This window comes from Vombatus ursinus, unplaced genomic scaffold, assembly GCF_900497805.2.
Source record: "Vombatus ursinus unplaced genomic scaffold, bare-nosed wombat genome assembly UNPS02014894.1, whole genome shotgun sequence".
Classification (NCBI taxonomy): Eukaryota; Metazoa; Chordata; class Mammalia; order Diprotodontia; family Vombatidae; genus Vombatus; species Vombatus ursinus.
Window position 1 is genome coordinate 3,043,215 of NW_020954672.1, and position 23,888 is coordinate 3,067,102.

At 37.1% G+C, this 23,888-nt stretch overlaps 1 protein-coding gene and 1 pseudogene across 1 annotated transcript; both read right to left on the reverse strand.

Moving 5' to 3' along the window:
• Positions 1 to 11,667: 11,667 nt before the first annotated feature.
• LOC114028841 lies at positions 11,668 to 12,459 on the reverse strand (annotated as a pseudogene).
• A 6,415-nt stretch (positions 12,460 to 18,874) lies between these two features.
• On the reverse strand, positions 18,875 to 19,882 carry LOC114028691 (olfactory receptor 6J1). Its single transcript, XM_027842967.1, has one exon. It carries the CDS (start codon positions 19,871 to 19,873, stop codon positions 18,875 to 18,877), a length of 999 nt encoding a protein of 332 aa, XP_027698768.1. The 5' UTR covers positions 19,874 to 19,882.
• Between the last annotated feature and the right edge of the window lie 4,006 nt (positions 19,883 to 23,888).

A 23,888-nucleotide genomic window follows, 5' to 3' on the forward strand; every position in this document is an offset into this window, starting at 1 on the left:
GGCCATTTGGTCCAGGTCCCTGGAATTCTATTACCTCATAGACTACTTGGCCACTCCTAGACCCCTCCTATAGTCTTTCTGTATGTAAGGTCCATCTTGTCTCCATTAAGATGCTTAGATTCTTATAATCTAGCCACTGCTTACCCATGTTCAGACTCTTAGAGTCTGCCCAATACGACAGATGTTCTAATAAACCTTGTCTTTGGCTGAAAGAAGGCTTGAGTCGAATTCTTTCGGGCAGGACTCGTGTTGTGATTTTGAGGTCCTAGGACTTCTGAACCCCTAAACTGCATCATACTAACTCCACTGGCAATTTGTCTCAAGTCTGGGACTGCACTTTCTTAAAATATAAGAGAAAGTTGGAAAACCTTAGCAAAACACTGGACACTGAAGAAAGAATGGAGGAAACAGAACTAAAAAATTCAATTAAATAAATATTAAAGTAAAAAAGACAAATTGGAAAAATGTGATAGTTATTATCAAAAAAACTAAGAAACTAAACTAAAAAAAAATAACATTGAAAACAAGGTGCAGAAGACCAAGCATTATCTGGCTGCCAGAAGAGCACTAAGACATTAAAAGAATTATTTTTGAATATCATATTTCAAGAGATCTTAAAATAAAATTGCCCAGAAGTATTGAATTCAAAGGGTGAAGTACAGACTGATAAAATCTACAAGTCCCCACCAGAAACTCTAGATATAAAAATCCAGAAAGGTGATTGCCAAATCTAGAGCTAGTAGGTTAAAGAAAAAATATTGTAATTGGCTAGGAAGAGACAAACTATATATTATGGAACTGATGAGGATGGGATCTAGACCCCAAAAAGGAAAAACCCTGGGCTTTCCCACTTGGCCAAATCTCTGGCATTTGCTGGCATTTGCCTAAGGCCATAATTCCATCAATTAGCCTTTCTTTGTGGCTACACCCAGTTTCCCAATTCTGTTACCCTTAACCTAACCTAGCCTAGACCTCCCTATGGCCCCCTGGTCATTTCCCACACTTACTCCTAGCTAGGCTCCATTGTCCAGGTCCCAGGAGTTCTGTTCACCCCAGTTTAATGGACACTCCCATTCAGATCTTCCTTAGACCCCTCTTCTAGTCACCCCAAACTACTTGGACACCTAGATCCTTCCCACAGTCTTTCTGTATATAAGGTCCATCTTGTCTCCATTAAGATGCTCAGATTTTCACAATCTAGCCAATAGCCCATAGATGCTCAGACTCCTTATGATTCTAGCTAATATGGAGAATCTTCAATAAACTTTGTTTTTGGCTGCAAGAAAGCTTGGGTCGAATTCTTTCGGGCAGGACCCGGGTGTCGTGATTTTGGGGTGCCAGGACCCCTAACCTCTAGACCACATCACCAGCACCCCTAAACTGCAACAGAACTATAGTCATAATTGTACAGTAGTATGAATTAGATATAAGAAAGAAAAAAAAGATTGCAATATTCCGTCTCTTTTAATATTATTGATTTTTGCTTCTCTTCTTCCAGATTGTTCTTTACTTCTGTGTATTTGCATTCCCAATCAGTTGTCCTCTCTTTCGTTTCTTTGGGGAAACTTGTTTCCACAGATTCAAGTTGTTCTATTCTGCAATTACTTCTGCAATATAAGCCATAAATTCTGTTCTCACAATTCTCATTTCTCTTCTAAACCACTAAGAGATAGCAATGTTGTAGTTTCACTTTCTCAAAGTCCACAGGGTCCTTTGTCTTAACAAGTGCTGAAGCAAGTTTTCCTTTGTTTTGCAGTATTTATTTATAGATATCTGATCTAGTTTACTAGACTCAGAAGCCATATTTCTTTCTGATATTAATATTTTTCCCTTTTGCTTTATCTGCTTATGCTTAAGGTCTCTGAGTTCTCTTCTTTCTGAGATCTTTGGTAATTTAAATCCTTTTTTCCCCTCTTTTTCCCCCCATTGCTCACTTTCTGCCCCCTTCTCCTCTGATGGTTGTTTCCCTGGGGTGCTGGATGTCAAAACATCTCAGCCTCTTCCCGTGCAGGGTAATTCACAGTTCATCAGCCTATGTCTCTGCCCCAAGTAACTTTCAGAGAGATAGACCTGGCCCCACTTGGGTGCTGGGCTTTTTCCCTCAGGCTTAGTGGAGTGTGATATGGCCCCATATGCACAGTCTCCCTGTCCTGTTTCCTCTATTCCTCAGCTAACTCTCTGGACCAGTAATATAGAGCACTTGCCATGCTGGTACAGCTATGGCCTGGATAGATTTCTTGTCACTTGGAGTATTGATTTCCAAGGCTCTAGGAGGACTGAAAGGTGGGAGAAAGTCGAGGGGAAGAGTTGAGATCCATTACAAACACATACATACATCCTGTCCTGTTCCCTTTGTTCCTCCAGTCTCTTGCAGAGTTTTGTTGTACCACAGAATGCTGCTATGGTGCTGACTATCAAGGCCTCAACAAATTTCTACAATTTGGAGCTTGGATCTCTATGGTACTAGAGAAAGGGGAGTGGGGTCAAGGAATCCAATGGTTTTATTTCGTTACATGCCTGGTTGGGCAGCTACCAGGAGTATGGTAGGTGTTGGGGGAAGGGATGAGTCATTAGTTTCAGGAGTTTTTAACCTTCTTGGGTGCTGGTGTCGTACACTGTGGAGATAGATAAAATTGCTTTATCTTTGATAAATAATTTGTTTTGGAGAGCTTTCGGAGGTTGTGAGGGTCAGAGAACATGTCTAGTACTCCATCTTATTACTCGTGTGTCTGCCATATTATGTCTCAAAAGGAAAAGTGCTTGAACTCAATAATTTATCCTGAAAGTTTGAGTATAATCATATAGAGGAGTGGACTTTTAATAGACCCTATTACAGTTATCCCTTCCACATCACAGAGGTTAGGGGGCGTGACAGTCCCAAGATCTGGAAAATCTGTGTAAAAAAATTTGGCCCTCCCTTCATACCAGAGAAAAAGTCTGAATTTTTTCTTTTTTGAGGTGTTTACAGTACTTTATTGTAAAATTTAGGTTGAGTATTTGGTCATAGGTTCTGTGGCATCTGCAGCTTCCGCAAAACTCCCCCAAAATTCCCATTTAATTTCTTAGATTGAAACTGTAGTACTTGGTACTTCTAAGCATTCCTTTTGAGAAAACCAGAAGTGGGTAATGTCTTTGAAAAGAAATGGCTAGACAAAAGAAATTTAAGAAAGGTAAAGAAATTTTTTTTAAATTTTAAAGAGCTAAGTGATGACCTCATTTATTTCCTAAAACAGAAAATCCCACCTTCTCTAAAGATCTGCGAAGGAACAAAAAGAAGCTGTGCTAAGAGAATATTCAAAAAACAACCAAAAAGACAGAAGAATGGAAGATAAGGGAAAATCTTACTATTTTACATAATAATACCACTTAAATAGTGTTTTTAGGTTTGCAAAACCTTTTACTTAAGCTATATAATTTGATCCTTACAATTACCCTAAGAGGCAGATGCTTATCATCCTTATTTTATATATGAGGAAACTAAGATTGAGGTTTAATGACTTTCTCTGGGACACACAATAAGTGTCTGAGGCAGGATTTGAATCTGGTTCTCCTAATTCCAAGTTCAGCACTCTATTGTATCACCTTTCATAGGTATAACTGAAAGATTACATAGCAAGGGAGATTTTTCAAAAATGTGGGTGGAAGGGGAAGCTAGGTGGCACAGTGGATAGAGCACTGGCCCTGGATTCAGGAGGACCTGAGTTCAAATCCAACCTCAGACACACAACACTTACTAGCTGTGTGACCTTGGGCAAGTCACTTAACCCCATTGCCTAGCCAAAAAAAAATGGTGGGTGGAGAGAGTAGGGTTCTCATTAACATTATAAAAAGCATAGGTGAGTCCAAAGGAAAGTTTAAAAACTAAAAAACTATGATAATAGGAATACTCTGAAGTAATCAGGAAACTAAGCTGAGACAGGGACAGAAAGAGGGTTTGAAAAAAAGAATAAAGCTGAGAAATGGGAGTGACTTCAAGTAAAACTAGCTTACAACTATAGAAGACTGCTTACGAAAAGAAAAAAAAGATTAAGAACTAATGAGACTAGTTTGTTAGGAGAAGAAGGGAAGGAGAGAAGACTGGAATCATATTGTTCCTTTCTTTTTTCTTGTAGAAAAGGAATAAGCAAAAAGAAAAATATTGTTAAAATATTGATTTGATGGAGGGAAAAATAAACAATGATCGTAACTGTGAATAAAATGAGCTCACCCAAAAAGTTGAGGAGGGTGGGAGAATGCATGAGAAAGCAAAACTCCAAATTTTGTTATTTATAAGACACATGCTAAAAACTTAAAGGATCATAAACAATTAAAGAGTTGGAATAAATTTATTATACTTCAGCCAAATCCGTAAAAGAAATGTCAATCATGATGTCAGAAAAATAAACTGTAAAAATAGACATAGTTAAGAGTAAAAAGCAAGGAAATTATATTTCAGTAGCTGGCACGTAGCAGTCACTTAATAAATGCTTGTGATTGATGGACTAACTAAATAATGAGTGAGTCAAAGAACAAATCACAGAAATAATAAATAATTGTATTAAGGAAAATGATAACAACAACACAACATACCAAAATGTATGAGAAGCAGCTAAAGCAATCATTATAGGAACATACATGCTGCTAAACATTTACATAAAAAAAAATATATCAGTGAATTAAGAATGAAACTAAAAATCTTTAAAAATCAAATTAATAATCACAAAATAAATACAAAAGTAGAAATTCCAAAAATCAAAGAGATAAAAAAGATTATTGAGATTATAAAACTAATTTTTAAAAAAAATCAGTGGATAATTTTATTTTAAAAAGAGAGCAAATCAGAAAGGGGAATTCACAATGAATATGGAAGAAATAAAGAAAATAATCAAAAAATATCATACCCAATGTATATGCCAACAAAACCAAAAATCTTAGTAAAAATGGATGAATGTTTACAGAAACATAAAATAGCTAAATTAATGGAATAGGAAATAAAGATTCTAAACATCATAGTTTCAGAAAGAAAATGAGCAACATATAGAGGAATTCCCAAGGAAGAAAAAAAAACCATCTCTAGCTGAATTTCCAAGTCAACTCTACCAAACAATTAAAGAGTTAATGCCTATGGAACATAAACTGCTTGTAAAAATAGAAAGAGAAAAAACCTTACCAAATGTCTTCTATGGAACAAGTATTGTCTTTATACATAAACTAGGGAAAGATAAAGCAGAAAAAGAAAATTGTGGACCAATATTACTAATGATTATTATTGTAAAATTTGAATACAATATAAACAGAGAATACAGAGTATATTAAAAAAATTATGCAATATGATCAGGTTGAATTCATACCAGGAGTGTAAGGATGGTTAAACACAAGAAAAACCATAAACATAATAAGTCACATTATTTTTAAATAAGTTTTTATTTATGTCTCTTGGTTTTGCACATCATCATAGTTTCACCCAATATCTCCTTGCCCTGCCCTTCCTAGAGAGACATCCCATACAACAAATATTAAGAACTACATTGTCAATAGATATCATCATACTAAATACTTAAAACCTACAAATTGCATGGAACAAAAAGCATAAAATATAGAGCCTAGCAGTAGAAATCAATACCATATGGGAAAAGGCTGAAGCCTATATCATTCTGACTGTCATATCTGCTACTGAGGTTGTCCCTAAAACACTTTAAGTGAGTCTATAGAACTTACATCCCAATATTTTTATGCAATTACAAAAAGTTATCATTTTTTTCTACCCTCTCAATAATCCAAAGAACACTAAACATTTAAAAAATAATTGTAGAGGAACAACTTGTCCAAGGGTTATTTCTAGCTAAATTCTAGCAGATAATATGAGAAGAAAGAAAATAATAATAATAGCAACAAAAATTTTAAATCCACAGAAGTAAAAGAGATATTTAGAGAGGGCAATAGAAGGAATGCTTCTTTTACAATTTTGTTAAAATTAAAAAACATAGTTTTTAAGAAATTGTAAATAATAGAGTTTATGGTTTTATGTAAGGATTTTTTATTCTGTATAATGTAATTTTTAAATAATTGGCTGCTGTTTCTTTTTAAAAACATTTAAAAATTCTTTATTTTAAACATTCTTTTTAAATTTGGACTTTCAAATTCTCTTCCTCCCTCTTATACCCACTGAGAAGGCAAGCAATATGATATCAACTACACATGTGAAATCATGCAAAACATTTCTACATGAGTCATTTAAAAAAAAAAAGTAAGAAAAATAAAGTGAGAAAATTATATTTCAATTTGCACTCAGAGTTCATCAGTTCTCCCTCTGGAGGTGGGTAGCAATTTTCATCATGAGTCCTTTGGAATTGTCTTAGATCATTGTATAAATTAGAGTAGCCAAGTCTTTCACAGTTGCTCATCATTACAACATTGCTCTTACTGTGCTCAATGATAACTCAGTTCTTCTCACTTCATTTTGCATCAGTTCATATAGGCTTTGTCATGTTTTTCTGTAACAACCCCCCTTGTCATTTCTCACAGCACAATAGTACTCCATCACAATCATATGCCCCTCTTTGTTCAGTAATTCCCCAATTAATGAGCATCCCCTCAACTTCAATTTTTTGCCACCACAAAAATAGCTACCATAAATTTTTTTTATACATAGAGGTCCTTTTCCTTTTTCTTTGATCTCTTTCAGATACAGACCTAGTAGTAGTATTGCTGGATCCAAGGGTATGCACAGTTTTATAGCCCTTTGAGCACAATTCCAAATTGTTCTCCAGAATTATTGGACCAATTTGCTACTCCACCAACAATTCATTAGTATACCTATTTTTCTCTCATCCCCTCCAGCATTTGTCATTTCTGAAAGGTATGAGGTGAGGTACCTCAGAGTTGTTTTAATTTGCCTTTCTCCAATCAATAGCAATTTAGAATATTCTTTCATGTAACTATAGATAGCTTTGATTTCTTCTTCTGAAAACTACCTGTTTATATCCTTTGACCATTTATCAACTGGGGAATGGGTCTTATTTTTATAAATTTGACTCAGTTCTATACTCAGTATATATTACTCTTTCATGTTTACCTTTTTGTGCTTCTCTTGAGTCTTGTGTTTGAATGTCAAATTTTCTATTCAGCTCTGGTCTTTGCATCAGGAATGCTGGAAAGTCCTCTATTTCATTAAATATCCATTTTTTCCCTTGAATGGTTATACTCAGTTTTGTTAAGTAAGTTATTCTTGGTTGTAATTCTAACTCCTTTGCCTTCCAGAATATCATATTCCAATTTCATATTCCTCTGCTTCTTTAACATGGAAGCCTCTAAATTTTGTGTGATCTTGACTGTGGCTCCACAATATTTGAATTGTTTCTTTCTGGCTGCTTGAGGTATTTTCTGTTTTACCTGGGAACTTCAGAATTTGACTATAATATTCCTGGGAGTGTTCATTTGGGGATCTTTTTGAGGAGGTGATCAGTAGAGTCTTTCCATTTCTATTTTGCCTTCTGGATCCAAGATATCAGGGCAGTTTTTCTGATAATTTCTTGAATTATCATATCGAGCCTTTTTTTTTATCATACCTTCCAGGTAATCCAATAATTCTTAAATTATCTCTCCTTGATCTATTTTCCAGGTCAGTTATTTTTCCAACGAGAAAAGTCACATTTTCTTCTATTTTTTTTTTCATTCTTTTGACTTTGTTTTGTTTCTTGATGTTTCATGGAGTCATTAGCTTCCACTTAACCAATTCTAATTTTTAAGGAAATATTTTCTTTTTTTTTCAAACAAGTCTGAAGCAAACTGCACATTGATAGAGGCCTTCATAAGTGGACATACTTTTTTTTCTTAATAGTATTTTATTTCTTCCAATTATGCATAAAGATAGCCCTCAACATTCACTCCTATAAGATTTTGTGTTCCAAACCTTTCTCTCCCTACCTCCTCTCTCACCTCCCCAAGACAGCAGGCAATCTGATATAGGCCATATATGTACAATCTTATTAAACATAGGAAATATTTTCTTCAGTGAATTTTTGTACCTTTTTTCCATTTGGCCAATTCTTCTTTTTTAAGGAGATCTTTTCTTCAGTGAATTTTTGTGCCTCTTTTATCATTTGTCCAATTCTGTTTTTTAAAGTGTTATTTTCTTTAGTATTTTTTGTGCCTCTTTTCCCAAGCAATTAATTCTCTTTTCATAATTTTTTTCACTCTCCTTTCTTTTCCCAATTTTTCCTCTACCACTTTTATCTTTTTTCTAAACTCTTCCAGGAATTCTTGTTGGGCTTGGGTTCAATTATCATTTTTCTCTGAGGCTTTGTTTGTAGCTGTTTTCACATTGTTGTCTTTTTCTGAGTTTATATCTTGGTCTTTCCTGTCACTGGAGTAGCTTTTTATGGTCAATTTTTTTTCTTGCTATTTGCTAATTTTCACAGCCTATTTCTTGTCTTTGAACTTTATGTTAATGTTGGACTTTGCTTACCAGGGAGTGGAAAAGCACTATCCCAAGCTTTAGGCTTTTTTGTATTTCTGTTTTCAGAGGTAATTCTAGGGGTCTGCAGATTTTTGGTGCTTCCAAGGTGGTGTGATATGGGGAGATACGGTCAGTGCTCTCCTGGTCTGGGTCTTTACCCAGGAAAGGTGCCTGCTTTTCTGTAATCTCAAGAGCTAGCACTCCTCTTGGGCCTGGAACGGAGACCAGCACCCCTGCTCCCTTGAGATTAATCCTTAGTGCTCCCCTCTGCCCTGGAACTGCAACACAGAACTGCACACAAGCAATAGAGTTGCCAATCAGTACCAGCTGTACCCAGTGCCAGCAAAGGGTCTCTTGTAATCCCTTTCTGATCAGTAGTCTGACAACCCCCACCCTAAACACCACTATCTCTTGGCAGACAGATCTCAAAGTTGTTGCTGCATGCAACCACTGTTGCTGCCACTTTGTGTGTGCAGTCCTGACAGGTTTCTACCCCGATGTCACAAACTCCTCCTGTCAACCTCCTAAGTTTTCTTAGGCCAGAAAAATGTCCTCATCTCAGCCTTTGTTGCTCGGCTGCTCCAGAATTTGATTTGAAGCATTATTTTAAAGTTGTTTGGAGAGGAATGTTGAGAGAATTCAGCTGGGTTGCCTCTAATCCACCATCTTGGCTCCACCCCCCTTGTCCTCTCAATAAACCACATTATTAACAAAAATAATTTCAAATTGCAATTCAACAGACACAGTATGACAAACTACAAGGCAAAACGTAATAATCATTTTTGTTTATAACACTCTAAAGCATAAGAATCAAAAGACCTTTACTTAATATGATCAAATATGTCTATCTAAAACCAAGAGCTAGCTTTATTTGTAATACAAGTTTTCTAGTATGATCAGAATAAAGCACGAGATAATATTTCCACTATTAATTGATAGAGCTCTAGAAAAACTAACTATAGCAATAAGATGAGAAAATAGAATGGAAAACATAAGCAAATAAGATAAAATTTTTATTTGAAAAGGATATGATTTAATTTTAAAACTCTAAAAGTTCAACAAAATAATTAACTGAAACAATTAAAAGCATCAGTAAAGTAGCAGGATATAAAAAATCCACAGAAATCATTAACATTTCTGTTTATTGCTAAAAGAATCCAAAAGGAAAGGATTAAAAGGACAATTCCAATCAAAATAACTTAAAAATGCATAAACTATTCATGTGTTAACTCACTAAGACACACACAGGATTTAAATGAATAGAACTACAAAATTCCCTTTAGAAATAGAGGAAGACAAATAATTGAAGATGCATTCCTTGTTGCTGGTTGGGCTATACTAATGTAATAGAAATGACAATACTACCTGAATTAATTTATAGATATAGTGCTATAACAAACTGCCACTAGGTGACTTTAAAGAACTAGTAAGATAGTAACAAAATTGATTTAGAGGAAGAAAGGCCAAGAATCTCAAGGGAAATAATAAAAGTTAAATGTAGAAATGAAGGTGGCCTAGCAATAACAGATCTATATTATCAAAGCAATAGTGATGAAAACTATTTGATATAAATTAAAAATAGAAAAGTAGACCAAAGGAACAGGCTAGATAAGGAAAACTCAAAAGTAATTGAATGCAGTAGCCAGCACAAATCCAAGAACACAAACTACTGTAAGAATGATTCCCAATTCAACAAGAACTACAGAAAAAATTGAAAAGCAGTTTGCCAGAAGTTAGATTTAAGCCAGCAATTTACACTATATACTACAATAAATTCCAAATTGACATGCATATAATGTCACACATTTTAAGAAATTAGAGGAGTACAAATGGGGGTACTTTTCCTCACTATGGTGTGGGAAAGAATTTTTTTTTTTAGGCAATTGGGGTTAAGTGACTTGCCCAGGGTCACACAGCTAGTAAGTGACAAGTGTTTGGTCTGAGGCCAGATTTGAAATCAGGTCCTCCTGACTTCAAGGCCAGTGCTCTATCCACTGTGCCACCTCACTGCCCTGGAAAGAATTTTTTTGAAAAAGATGTAGGGGTGATCATAAATCAAACAATCTTGATTACATGAAATTTAAAAGATTTTGCACAAACAAAATCAATCAAGTCAGAATATGAAGTTGGGAATATCAGTTGGAAAAAAATCTTTGTATTCAATATCTGATAGAAATTTAATAATAAAGATACATAAGAAATTCAAACAAACAGATATGATCAAGCTCCATGCAATAATAAATAAGTGGTCAAAGTATATGACCAAATATTTTGCAAAAGAATATAAGTTATAAACAACTATATGAAAAATTCTCCAAATCACTTATAATAAGAGAAATACAAAAGAACTCTGAAGTTTCACATCGCATCTATCAAACTGATAAAATGATAAATGACAGAAATAAGTCAATGCTAAAGGAGCTATGGGAAGACAGGCACACTAGTATACTGTGGATGAAACTGTGAATTCATTCAAATGTTCTGGAACACAAGATGCAGTCATGCAAGAAAATTCAAAAAACTGTTCATACCCTTTGATCCAGGGCTTCCATTACTTGACATGCACCCCAAAGTTGTCAAAGATAGAAAGATCCCACATATACAAAATATTGGTAGCAGGACTTTTGGGGGCAGCAAAAAAAAAGGTGGAAACAGAATAGATAACTATAGATTGGAGAACTGCTGAACAAACTGTGATACACAAATAAGGAATGGAACTGTGATTTCATTGATATAGGAAACTCCCAGGTTAGGAGATTCCATATGTGTGTATTGATACACCTACATATATATTCACATATGTACATGTGAATATTACTGACCTATAAGAAAGGTCAAATAAGAGAAACTCATAGAAACAAGGGAAGACTTGTGTGAACTGACATAGAGCTAAGAAAGCAGACCAAAAATAGTATACATAATGACTATGAAAATATAAATAAAAACAATACTCAAAGGTAACTGAACTCAGATGAATTACGATGACCAAACTTGGTTCCAGAGAACAGATGATGAAACATCCTTACTTTTCTTACCTCAGTAGAGAGGTGGAGGACTGGAATGTGTCGTATATTGTCAGAAGTGCTCACTTGATCGTTCTATTTTTCCTGAATATTTTTCTTTGTTACAAAAGATGTTCCAGGGATCTTGGGGATAGGAAGAGGGTAGAGAAGGGTGATGCAGAATAGAAAATGATTATAATGTTTTGTTTTGTTTTTTTGTCACAGGCATTTTTATTAACAGACCATTAGAAAAATAATCATGGTAGAGACCTTTAGTTCATTCTTCTAATAAGCCTGTTGATCTGGTCTTCCCTGTTACCAACATCTCCACCTTCCACAAAATGTGTAGTCTTTTTCTTCATTCTGCCTCGTGCAGAAGATAATTTGAAGGGCCACAGGAAGTTGTTGGCAGCTTTGAAGTGCTTGCCAACAGTGTAGATCTCATGGATCAAGTTCTCCATGCAAATAATTCCATATTTACCAAGAGATTTTGCAATAAGGGCATTATATGTCAGGGCAATTCTCTGTTTCTTGATCTTGCCATAACCACGTTTGTAAATCAAGTCATTCACAGACTTCAGGTTTGGGTAACCCCATGCAATGTATAGTTCCATAATCCTCAGCATGTTAATGGAAGCCTTGTTAAGCTTAACAAAAGTGCCATTGAAGATTTGACAAAGACGAAGAAGCTGCAAAACTTTTCAGACCTTTGGGCTAACACCATTGATACCTCTGATTCTGATCACAAAAGCTAACTTGGGTTCAGCAGATACATAGTAGTTGCCAGCTTTGCGTGCCATTCTAGCCAGCCGGATTTCACTTCTGTACATCTGTCTGTACTCCTTATGGTAGGCTTTAGCTTTTTCATAGATAACTTTCCTCCATATTTCACGAAGCTTTTTTACAGCCATCTGTCTTCTTCTTTAGGTGTTTGGCCTTCAGTATTGCAAAAGCCTTTTGCTTTTTCAGAAGGGATTCTGGAACAGATGGTAGCTTCTTCTTTTCTTCTACGCCCGCCATGATTCCAGCTGGAAAAAGAGCGATTATAATGTTTTTAAAAGGCATCAATAAAATATTACTCTAGTAATATCCAAACCAGGTCTAGAATATGGTTTTTCACTCAATTAATTGGATATGAACTAAATTGTATGACCACTAGAGGTCCAGTTTTCTGTAAATTGTGGCCCCATCAAGCTTGGTCTAAAAGGAATGCAAATGGTAACTGGTTCAAGAGCTCTATAATCATTACAATAGTGACAATTCACCATCTTCTTCTTTATGAAGAGTATGGGAACCCAGCGAGAAGTAAACAGACAGATTAATCCCAAAAGAGTACTCATTTTTATGAACTTCCAAAGGATCTTTTACCCTAATTCCAGAAAAAAATTAATTCACCCTACCAAACCCTAGGATCAAAGTGGAAAGATATAGACCTCAGAAGGGGCCTTCTGATTATGATGGCCCTTCAACCCAGAGGAGAATAATAATAAACATTTGACAAATAAGGTCTTGATCTATTGTTTCCCAGACTGATTGAATCTACCATTCTATTCAATTCAATAAAGGGCAGGAACTTCCACTTTTTTGTCTTTGTATCCTCAGTGCCTAACAAAATGACTGGCACATAGTAGGTGCTTAGAAAATGCTTTTTGTTAGAAGCCTGAATGCCTATTCTGTGCTGGGGATGCAAAGAGAAAAAAAAAAAACAGTCCCTGACCTGAAGGAGATCCTATTCTATTGGGTAAATACAATACTGTATTTCCTTCCAGTTCTAGATATATGATTTTATGATCCCAAGACTAGTGGTAGTGGAAATCAGGAAAGACTCGATAGAGAAGGTGACACACTTGAGCATTCAAGGATTAAAAAACAATGTCAAGATCTCAGAGGATATACTGGTCTGGAAGGTGGAACATGATAGGCAGGTGTAGATATAGAGATCTGGATAGGACTCATGGCTACCCTGCTGGCCACTTCTTTGCCACTTCTTTTTTTTTTTGTTGTTAGGCAAAAAAAACCCTAACCAAGTGGTTAGGTGACTTGCCCAGGGTCACACAGCTAGTAAGTGTTATGTGTCTAAGGCCAGATTTGAACTGAGGTACTCCTGAATCCAGGGCCGGTGTTCTATTCATTGCACCATCCAGCTGCCCCTGCCCCTGCTGGCCACTTCTTACAAAAAGACCAACAAACTTCCCTTCCCCAGAAGGCAACTGGACATTTAACAGAGAACACACACCCAGAGTATCCCATTTGGTCACAACACAGAGGTTGGATTGGAGTTCATGCTTTCTTTCATTTAGAGAGAGCCAGGGTCAGGCTGCTCTGATCTACAATGACATAGGATCTATGGAGTGGGACAGGAAGTCTCACCTCTCTGGTGAAGGCTCCAGGTCAAGAATTCAACCATCCACATTCCAAAATAAATCCAAAACAATGGACCTAGATATTAAACCTCATATAAAAAAATTAAAAGAGAAGCAGATTATATACCATTCATAACTATGGGTAAGGAGTGAATTTGTAACCAAGCAAGGGATAGAGATAATTATCAAAGTTAAGATAGAGAATCTTGATTATATACATTTGGAAAGTTTTTATACAAAATTAAATACATCTAGGATAAGGGAAGCATATATATGTGCTGAATATATAGCTGAATTTTGCCCCAAGGTGGATTGATTTGGGACATAGCTGTGGGCTCACTATACAGTGAGAATATATATATCAAATAACTCTGATAAGATCTTGATGTCTAAGATTTACAGACAACTAGCAGAAATATATATGACCAAAAGTCATTCCCCAGAGTACAAGTGGTCAAAGGACAGTTATCAAAAGAAGAACTGCAAACTATTAACAACCATATGAAAGAGTGCTCCACATTGCTATTAAGACACATACATATCCAAACAAACCTGTAGTTTCATCTTATGCTCAGCAATTGGCAAAGATGGGAATGGTCAATACTGGAGGTGTTACAAGAAGACAAGCATACTAATACATTGTTGGTGAAGCTGTGAATTGGTACAACCATACTGAAAAGTAATTTGGAATTATGAAAATAAAATTATTGAAGTATCTATTCCCTTTGAAAATATCTATCCCTTTAAAATAACTATTCCCTACATGTATGCTAAGCATATACCAGGGGTGTTCTGAAGCTAACTCACACCAGCTTGCAAAAACCAATTGTTAGATTTTCACTGTAAGCGTTTACCCTTTGGAAATTGGCAGATGCTACTAATCAAGTTTTGATTTTTTGTTTTATTGATTGTATAGACTTAAGAAAGTGATGGAGGAAATGTTAATAATGCAGATTAAACTTAAAAGTGTTATGCATACATTTTTTTTTCCTGGAGAGTTGGTTGTTAAACATTTACCAGAACTTCATCCTTGTGTGTATCCCAAGGAAGTCAATGACAAAAGAAAGCCTCTATATACATTTAAAAATTTATGGTAGCATTTTTTTGTGGTTGCAAAGAACTTTAAACAAAAGGATTCTCATTGAATAGGGAATAGTTAAACAATTGTGGCACATGAATATAGTAGAATATTGCTATGTTATAAAAACAAGGCTTAATGAATATAGAGAAACATGGAAAGGCATGTGAACTGACACAAGGTACATTAAGCAGAGCCAGGGAAACAATATACACAATGAATACAACAATGGAAATGGAAAGAACAGTAACCTTAAGATAATCAAAACTGAAAGTTTCAAAATTATGAAGAGCAAGCTTGGCCTCAAAGAAGAGATATGAGATGACACTTTTCCCTTCCCCTTCTCCTTTGCAGAAGCTGGGGGTCCACAGGAGTGGAACATTGAATATTAGATTTTGTTATTGTTGTTGAATGGTTTTGCTGATCTTTTCCTCTTCCTCTTTTAGGAAAAAAATCTTACAAAGCATTGCTTTCTGGTAGAGAATGGGGGATATTTTGGGGATGGTTCACATCTGGTACAATAAATCACTCAGGTCCCAAGGGTTCAGAAAAACAATGCCTTTAATAAAAACATGCCCAGGTAAAAGGCAATCCATAAGAGAGTAAAAAACAGTCCAGGAAAGTAAAAGCCAGGGGCAAGAAATTAAAAGCAGTCAGCAAAGAAGTTCCCTGAGATATCAGAACCTCTGCCCAAAATCCTAAAACTTTTTATATATTTACAAATACGTATATATTTATATACTCCCTACCTAAAGAGCCCACAGCTATGTCCCAAATCAATCCACCTTGGGGCAAAATTCAGCTATGCCAGGTCTTCTCCACAACCAGGGTTGGTGATATGGGGATTAATTTAAGCTTCTCCTATTCCACCAGTGTCCTGGACCATAACAAAAGGATACTTGATGGGGAGCGGAGTGGGGGGGAAGAAGGGAAGGTGAAATAAAAACAAAAGACATCAAGGCAGCAATAAAAATCTATTTAATTTTTTTAAATACAAAACTCACTAATCCTTTAAATCAGAGGCTCTAAAAGATTAGGATAGGCAAGATGAGGGACATCTCTTGATAAGGTCATTCCAGATGGGATCAATGGGGCCTTCCTGGGATGGGTTCACCATGGTAGGTAGCCTCATGCCAATCTGCATCCTGGGTCAGTTATTATAAGGAACTCAAATAGGACCTGTATAGAATTCATAAATCCATTTATAACCTTTCATTTGAAAATCCGTAAGTCCTCAAACACCAGTTGGAGTTCAGTGATGGATTTTTCATAGCAACTGAGTAGTCATTCCACAATACTTATTCTCAAATACATAGAATGTTGTCCAATGGGTGGCCAGTCCACTTAATGAATAGTCAGGAAGCCCACTTTTGTGTAACTTGGGCCAGGAAGCTGGGCAGCATCTCTAAAGCCTGTTTAACACATTCGGTCTGGAAGAGAGCACCAGCTGTCCTCGGTCATCAAGCAAACCTGTTTGTGTTGCCCCTTTCTCCTCTTGTAATGGTGGAAATTTGCCAAATGAGTTTGCATATGGCAGCAGTGGAGCGATTAGAAGAAGCTGCCACTTGGTAGGAGCCCAAAACAAGTGAGACTGAGTAGCTGTAATGTGCTTCTGTTTGCAAGGCCTCTCTGTTGCCTCAGAGATTGGGGTAAAGCCTAGGTGAGGTGACAGCTATTTGTGACCTGGTAGAGGGAAGCAGTCATCTAGGCTAAGTGCATCTTGTGTCCAGGTTAAGCAGTCAGACATATACTGGAGAGCCATAATGCAAAGAGGAGTTCCCAAGGGCATGATCCAAGACAGTACAGATCAAAAAAAGGGAGAGTCGTGGAGTGAGGGAAAAGACAAAAGTGCAGTGCATAGCTGAACAATCAAAGAACAAGGACGTGATAGGACAGCGCTGTGCCATAGTAGATATTCCGCAAAGGGGGTAAATTGCTTTCAACAGCATTTGGACAATGTGGATATTTGATAGGACATGTACAGATAAAAAAAAAACGGAATGGAAGATGGAAGAGCAAGCAGCACTGTCCTGTAAGAATGTCAGGAACCCTAAATCCCAGAATGAACTAATGCTGGTGATAAATGCTAAAGGCAAAAACAAACAAACCTATATTGGAGATAAAAAGAAAATGAAAAAAGGATAGGACCATGCTCAGGGTCTATGGGATGATCTTAGCAGTGAAAGTGAAAAGGTTGAATATTCAACTTTTATTTTACTCTTGTTTTCTCTTAGATTCTGTGATTCTTCCAAGAAGAGTGCTCTTTGGACAGGGTAGCCTAGGAGAGAAGGGAGAGAGAGAGACAGAGACAGAGAGAGAGAGAGAGAGAGAGAGGAGGAATGCAGAATAGTGGGATCCAATGCTAAACAATCAGAGACAAGAAACAGTAAGATTGAGCTTGGCCAAGGCTGGGAGTTCTGCCAGGCAAGCAGCTTGTTCCAGCCATATCTCCCTGGGAAATGTGGAAATTTAACAATACATGTGGGTATGGAAACATCTAAGGGGGGTTAGTTATTAAGGATTTGTGGGAAGCTCATGGGGTACATTTGCAGTGAACAAAATTCTTTGGAGACAGATCAGAATCTCTCTCCTTGAAGAAATAATAAAAGAGGATTCCATATTATGGAACAGAGTAGATCAACTCTAAAGCATGTTCCCAGTTCTTAAGAAGCTTGCAATTTACTTAGGGGAAGTATGAGAAAAGAGCATGAAATGATTTTTTAAAAATGTATGCTTGCCAATAGAAAACTGTACCATGCATGGGTTGAGCTGGTGGGTTCTAATAATAGGTAGAGGTAATAGTAGCTCATATTTAGAAGACTTATAAGTGCGTTGCCAGTAGGGATTTTCCCTCATTCATTTTATTCATATCCCTAGTGTCTAGTACAGTGTCTGGAACATAGTAGCAGCTAAATAAATGCTTGCTGATTGATGTGATGTTTTATGTCTTGGAAAGTGCTGCCCTCAAAAAACCCAGTGGGATAATTAATGTGTCATCATCCCCAGTGAAGAGATGAGAAGGCTGAGACTCAAAGAGAAGTTTATAAGTTTCAGAGCCTGAGCTCATCCTCAGGACTTCTGACACAAAGACCACAGTTCTACTGTGTCACATTAGACAAAGCGATCAGCTCTGTCAGACGTATGGTGAGCTCAAGAAACAAAGCTGTTGAAAATAAGGTCTAGATGTCTATTTTTTGCTTGTTTTTCTTTGTTACAAAGGGCTCAGTGGAGAGGAGGAGTTATTGGAAAGTGAATGGGATGTTGTGTTACAGCAAAAATAGGACTAGCTCTAGAGAAAGAGGATCTGGATTCAAATCTCACCTCTGACACAACTCTCCGTGTGACCTTTGTCAAGTCACTTAAGCTCTATGGGCCTCATTTTCCTTGGCTTAAAAAGGAAAGGGGTTGGATTAGATGGCTTCTAGAGTCCCTTCCACTTTGAGATCCACAAGTCCTATGACTGGCATTTGGAAAAAAAAAACCTTCAAAATGTTAAAAAAAATTTAATTTTGTTCAATAAGAAGGATGGTGCTTTTTTTTTTCTTTTTTTGGTGAGACAATTGGGGTTAAGTGACATGCCCAGGGTCACGCAGCTAGTAAGTGTCAACTGTCTGAGGTCACATTTGAACTCAGGTCCTCCTGACTCCAAGGCCGAATCTCTATCCACTATGCCACCTAGCTGCCTCCTTTTTTTTTGTTGTTGTTGCTTTTTGTTGTGTCTTTTTTTGTTTGTTTTGTTTTGTTTTTAGGATGGTACATTTTTTAAAAAACATTCCCTGACTGGAGAGCCAGCGTAAGCATAGTCTCCGAGAGAGGAGCAGGTCAGAGTGGGACACAGATCACACAGCCCTCCAAATGCCTTCACAAGGCCATCCAGCGGTGAACACTTAGCACCTGCTCCTGCCAAAAGCAGGTCCTGGATCTCTAGGTGCCTTATGTTAATTTTCATGGGATTAGAAAACTATCTTTATTAAAGAGGCCACAACTCCCTTTGTCAGTGACCTTTGTGGGACGGCATTCTTAGGAGTGTTCTACTACTCCTCTTGACTGATAAAGCTCTGACTCCCACCCCCACCTCCCTGAGGATCCCCAGCACTGTGTCATTGCGCAGGGTGTAGATGAAGGGGTTGAGGAAAGGTGCCACCACACTGCTCAACACCGAGGGTATTTTGTTGATCTCCAAGGTTTCTTTCTGGGAGGGAGTCACATATATAAAGACTGTGATCCCACCAGCAATCCCAACAACGGTCAGGTGAGAAGCACATGTGTTAAAGGCCTTCTTCCTCCCACTGGCTGATGGGATGCGTAAGATGGTCATGATGATGTGGGTATAAGAGTACCCAATAAGAATTAAGGAGATGAGGATGACGGTGGACGACAGCAGAAAATCCATCAGCTCAATAGATGTCGTGTCTGTACAGGCCAGGGCCAATAGGGGCCTACTGTCACAGAAAAAGTGGTTTATGATATTGGAGCCACAGAAGGGTAACCTAGAGATAAGTATGGTGGGAAAAAGAACAGACAAGAAACCACCCACCCAGGAGAAAAGAACCAGTCCAATGCACACAGATGGACTCATAATCGTGCTATACCTTAGTGGGTTACAAATGGCAGCATACCTATCATAGGACATGCATGTCAATAGAAGAAATTCCACTGTCCCCAGGAAGAAGTAGAAATAGCACTGGGTGATACACCCAGCAAAGGAGATGGTCTTATCCCCAATGGCCAAATTGGCCAGAACCCTTGGGGAAATGACAGAGGTGAAGAGGATGTCCAAGATGGAGAGATTGCAGAGGAAGAAGTACACGGGTGTGTAGAGGCGTGAGTAGGACACAACAACGCAGGTGATAAGGATGTTCCCCAGAAGTGTCAAGAGATATGTGGGCAGAAGGAGCATAAAGAACAGTAGCTCCACCTCTCTGCTGATGGGAAAACCAAGCAGAATGAACTCGGTCACTGTGGTGGTCTGATTCTTCATGGGCAACGTCATCCTGAATCTTTTCCCCTGAGGAAACAATAGGAAAGAATTCTATGAGACGGATCTGAATAGATGAAGTTGACAACTGGTCACTAGGTAACTAGGAAAGAAAAGGAAACTTATGGGAAGAGGCTAATACTCTGGGTATCACAACTCTAGGACATACCAGCAAGTTAAGAAATAATACTAGAATTTAGGGTCTAAGCTAGAGATATGATCATGGTGTGTGACCAGACAGAAGAAAAATGTTGAAAATAGAACCTCTGAATCTTCTTTAACAACTTTTGGCAAATATCCTCAGACATCTACTTTTAAAAATCATCTAGTATCTCCTACCTTGAAATTAGGAAATCTGAATATGATAGAGGAATCATGTTGCAATGGAAAGAACACTGGGATAAGTCTTAGGTGACCCAGATTTAAATTCCACATCTACCACTAATTAATTGTGTGATCTTGAATAAGTCACCTCACCTCTTTGGGCCTCATTTGCCTAAAAAAAGTGTGTTGGACTAACTCTGAAGTTCAATATTCACCTCTGAAATTTTCTATTTCTATGAAATTACAAGACAAGGTTTAAACAATGGGCATGCCTAATTACCATCTTAAGCCTGAAAACTGAATACTAAAAACTTAGAGGAAAGGAGATCATTTCCTTTCTGTCTTAGGTAACCCCCTCATATTTTGCAGGGATATTTGGATCTCTGTTATTTTTCAGCTCTTTGATTATATCCAGAAACCTAAACCTTATGGATAACACCCAGAAAAAGATCTAGCGAACTGCTAAAACAAAACTCCTTAAGCAAGTTAAACACTTCCCCTCTTTTCTCTGAGATGGCTTTATCGTTGGTATCTACTCTTCCTATTGCGTGGGCTCCATATGTTAGAGATGCTGTTACTTAATGATTCATGGTCTCATATTCTCCCCAGCATCTTAGAGAACCTCTGCCTGAAGTTGAGTTTGTCAAATGGCACTTTCTGTACTAAAACCACTGGTCTTCCTAACTCACTGCCTGGGATACGGTAGCATGAAAAGTGAAATATTGGGTAGAGTTGGGACCATTATATTTTCCTGCAATTAAAGTGTTCCTTGTAGACACTCATTATCCACAAGGAACAAAAGGATGATGGATTTCTAAGCCCTTTTCTGATATTATAAGGTAACCCTTGCCTATCTGGGAGCAGAGTAATTAAAATATGCACAACTAGGTTTTCAGATATGGTTGGAGGGAGGGGAAGGGAAAGAAGCAAAAAAAAAATAGATTTTAGGGCAAGGGAAAATAGGAGGATGAGGAAGGATTAAAGGAGAGTAAAGGCACCTTTCTTGAACATTTGTCTTGAGCTACATGCTAAGAAAGCCTAAAACAAGGATGGTCTATGAATGAGAAAGAAAAAAAGTTTGGGATTTGATAACAGGTTTGACCAAGGCACAAGGAAACAAGGACTGAGAACCAATAGAAAAAGAACCTGGCTTCCTTTGTATTAAGAAGAGTTCTAAAAAAAAAAAAGTTTTAGTTCAGACTGAGTATAAAAGTAAGAGTGAACTAGGAAAAACAGGAAGGGCTGTTAAGAGTATAATTTTTCTATTAACTTGTGAGTAACATGGTTGTACGTAAAATTACTTTTATATAGATATTCTACCTTGAGATCTTCCACCACTATAGCCAGGTAGCTTTTGTCTTTTCACCCCTGTACCTATGCTATATAACACAGAAAACACTGTATGAGGGGAATACTACTGGAGAGTTAAAGGGGGAAATGATGGTGCCAAGAACATGAGAAGATTGAACCTGGTTTGTATAAATGGGAAACTGACTAGTGGGATTGGGGAACCTTTTCTTGGGGCTATTTGTTACAGGGCTTAAAAGAAAAAGACTGAGAGAGAATGAAATCAGTCTCCAAATGATGAATCACATCAACAGAGTAAAGATGAATTTATTTACCAAATCCTAGGATGTTAGAATTTAGGAACACTGTTTAATGCTTGAAAGAAATAGTTGTGAATTAAGAAACAAAGAATTACTATTTTGATAGTAAATTCGGGGAACTCACCACTCTGGGATTATACAAGCTAAAAACAAACAGAATCAAGGTTTTAAATACATTCATAAGTGATACTTAACTCTGATGGGACCTCTACATTCTCACCTCTGGAAAACTGCAAAGAGTGTGACTCATGGGGCTAATAACCAATTGCCCCCTTGGATCAGCCTTCCAAACTTTTTGTCTCTGGTTACTTCCTAGAAGCTTTTCAGAAATTCTGTAGAAATTTGCCATCATGACTAATCTTTTACAGAAATCATTTTCAACCTCCTCAAAAAGAGTGATCTATATATTTATAGGAGTGATATTTTACAAATATAAACTGTCTCTCCCCAGCTCAATTTCTGCCATTGGATTCATTCTATGGCACTTCATTGGCTCTTACTGTGAATTCTTCCCTTAAAAATATGTACGCACTGTTGCCTACACATTAGAAAGACTTTTGCTATTTGATTGTTACATACCTCAAGAGTTTTATGTCTGTCATATAAAATCATAATTATTGAATCTCTGAGTTAGAATGGACCTCAAAGGTCATCTCGTCCAATGCATACCTACAAGAATCTCCTTTACAAAAACACTCAACAGTAATCCAAGTTTTTGCTTAAAGACTTTGAGAGAAGGACTCATACGTGAGTTTCAGTTCAGTGAGTTATACCAAGGTCTATTGGGCTTTCCTGACCTTAGCTAATGGGGAGAGGGGAAAAGGGTGTCGGGGGTGGAGGAGAAGCCAAGAGAAGGTTGATTCTAAGTCCAGATGCCTGGAAATGACTGACAACCCAAGAACAGCTTACAAGTCTTCTTCCAATTCAACCATTCCTGTTGCTTACTCATCTCTAGACTATGCGATGGAGACAGAAAGTAGTAAGCCAATGTTGCGAGCTATTGGGAATACTCAATCTTCTAGCCTCTTTTTTTTTTTTCACTCACCTGTCATGAAATCTCAAGATCACAGGATCATGGGATTTAAAGCTGACTGGAACTCTGGCCTTGTTATTTGCCCTCAGCTACAAGGCTGATTCTGCTTCTTACTGCATTTTTTTTTACTTTGGACAATTAAATTGAATTCTCCCAGCTATAAAATGAAAAAGTTGGGCTAAATCAGCAATTCTCAAAGTGTGGTCCAAAGATCCTTGGGGATCCCCAGGATAAAAACTATTTTCAGAATAATCTAAGATTTTGTTTGCCTATTAAAATATCCTCTTTTCCAACTACCTATCTGTGTAAGGCCGGATTTTCTTCGTGTACTTTAACCAAAACAGTGTAATGCAGCAGGTTGAATGCAAAAGCAATTATGAAAATCTGTCTTCTATTAAACCAGATATTAAAGAGATTCACAAAAATTTATGAAACAATGCCATTCTCCTCACTAAAATATTATTACTTTTTGTAAAACAATATGCTATTTATGTTAACATCATGGATTTATTATTGCTATTTTAAAATGAATTAATAAAACATTAAAATTGCATCATTTTTAATGTCTAACATGGTAAATATTGATAGAAATAACTCACATAAACAAAAGTTCTTTGTAATCCTCAATAATTTTCAACAGTGTAAGGGGTCTTAAAACCAAAAAGTTTGAGAACCACTGGGCTAGATAATTTCTAAGATTCCATTCAACCCTAAAATCTATGATCCTATGCTTCAAAAGAGAAAAAAGAAGTTACCTAATAACCACCAAGTTCACTTCATGGTGCCTGGTGCACAGAATTAGGGAAGGGAACTGGACCCATGATATTATTGCTATAGGGAACTCCTGAAGGAGGAAACCCCTTCTACTAATACAGACTGACACCTTCTCAGAAACTTAAGTCTAAAGAGAGTTGCCTAGAGATGAGTGGTTAAGTGACTTTGCCTGAGGTCATTCAGCCAGTATGTGTCACAGGGCTTGAACCCAGGCCTTCTTTGCTCTGAGGCCAGCTCTTGATCCACATCAGGTCAAGCAATTTCTAAAGAGAGCCCTTAAATAGGGACTTGA